The sequence below is a fragment of the Zerene cesonia genome, chromosome 24, assembly GCF_012273895.1.
Source record: "Zerene cesonia ecotype Mississippi chromosome 24, Zerene_cesonia_1.1, whole genome shotgun sequence".
Lineage (NCBI taxonomy): Eukaryota > Metazoa > Arthropoda > Insecta > Lepidoptera > Pieridae > Zerene > Zerene cesonia.
In genome coordinates this window covers 3392058-3393916 of record NC_052125.1, presented here as the reverse complement: position 1 = coordinate 3393916, position 1859 = coordinate 3392058, and the positions used below count along the sequence as shown (strand labels likewise).

Sequence of the window (1859 nt, the reverse complement as noted above, 5' to 3'; positions counted from 1 at the left end):
CCGACTTATCGATTTTGAAGTCCGAGGTTCTCACCACTGAGCCACCACTGCTTTATAACTTGCACACTCATCAAGAATCGGTGAAATTGTAACAATTTTATGACTTTCTCGTATTACATGACGTATACAGATTAGGATCGCAAGGAATCAATGATTCATACGAATATCATAAGAGCGAGTGAGACATTGTAGTTAATTGCATCATTCAAGCGTGTTTTTTTAGTTTTTTAAACTCTATTCATTATTGATACTTCATACTAAACTAGCTGCGTGCCCTTGCTCCACCCGGGTTATCATTCATAATAATTGAAATATAATCTGTCTTATGTTTTAAGTTGGATTAAACTGCATATGATTTGAAAATTGGATTAAAATCCTTTAAGCAGTTAAGGAGTCCATCACGGACTAAAAAGGGAACACGTTATTTATATATATTAACTTTAATATTTCTATATAACCTCCTTACAAAAATCTCGTAAAACAACCATAGTTCATGGATTTCAACATGCAAACGTCAAAATAAATTCAACATCAAAATTCCCGGTGTCCGTGTAATGCAACAAAAATCCTTAAAATACGATAAAAACAATGACAATGAAGAAATCACAACTCACGAGGAAATTTTCGACTCCGAAGATGAAATGAAAAGATCTCTATCGCACTTATGTTACGGTGATCTTTACGTCCTTGGCAGGCTGTGGATTGGAGCGCTTAAAAGCGTTCTAGTTGGCGCCAATATGAATATATTCCCAGTAGTTGAAGCCGCCAAACCAGACCCAACCCCAAAATGTCCACCTCCAATGAAATACAAAGACCTACCCCTGTACACGAGCCCACATTACGAGTACAAAGTGTATCAAGACGATCAATTGAAGTGTCCTAAGTATAACGTGCCAATTATGCAGGACTACTTGCTGCCAACAGTGAAAAGCTACCGATCGGATACCCAGAAAAGCCTATGCCAGATTAAATGTGGCTTCGCGAACGCCTGGGTGCAATTGAAGAGCGAAATGGCGGACCACGATAGGAATTTTAAGAGATTTATGCGGGACCCCAACAGGCTTGCCATGAGGCAAGGTATCGTGGCTTTTGGACTAGTTTCTGGATATTATATGGCGTCCAAACGCGGTATACCAAGTCGGATAGTGGGTACAACACTGGGTGGTCTATTTGCTGGAGCGATATGCTTTCCTAAGGAAACTGACGAGATCTTCAGAGGCATGATATACAGTGGGGGGAAATTTGTTATTGGGATTTATAACCAGGTTTTTGGTGGGGATATTGCGTTCAGGGAACGGTTAGCGTGCAGAGACGACCTGCCGCCGGTTCCACCACCAAGGAAGCGTACATGTGTAAAGAAGTAGATCTTGGGGCATTTTTGATTCAATAGTTTTTGTATTTTAGCTATATATTGCTCTAATTCTGATTGATTTGGGATTTTGTTGCGGATTACGGTAAAAGTAACTGAAATATTTTTAAAATAAATTAAAACAGATGACGTCACATTCACTTATTCAATGATTGGTATATTTATTAAAAACAATAAACAAACATTTTCCATGTAATATTTTGTGTAAAAAAAGTTTAAAATCAAATAAAAGACATGCTAATGACAGAATCAACTAAAATCTCTCAGTTGCTCCTATACAGGGAATGTGTCAGAAAATTATTTAATCCTGGCGATCCTAATCAGGATAATAAGATAAACTTATGAAATTACTAGCTGCGCCCCGCGGTTTCACCCGCGTAAGTCCGTATCCCGTAGGAATATCGGGATAAAATGTTGCCTATATGTTATTCCAGTTGTCCAGCTGTCTACATACCAAATTTCATTGCAATCGGTTTAGTAGTTTTTACGT

The 1859-nt window shown here is 38.2% G+C and overlaps 1 protein-coding gene across 1 annotated transcript; it reads left to right on the top strand.

Annotated features, from left to right (window-relative positions):
* Positions 1-554: 554 nt before the first annotated feature.
* Positions 555-1364, top strand: LOC119836366. The gene has a single exon (XM_038361671.1). The coding sequence runs from the start codon at positions 555-557 to the stop codon at positions 1362-1364; it is 810 nt and encodes a 269-aa protein (XP_038217599.1).
* Positions 1365-1859: the final 495 nt, after the last annotated feature.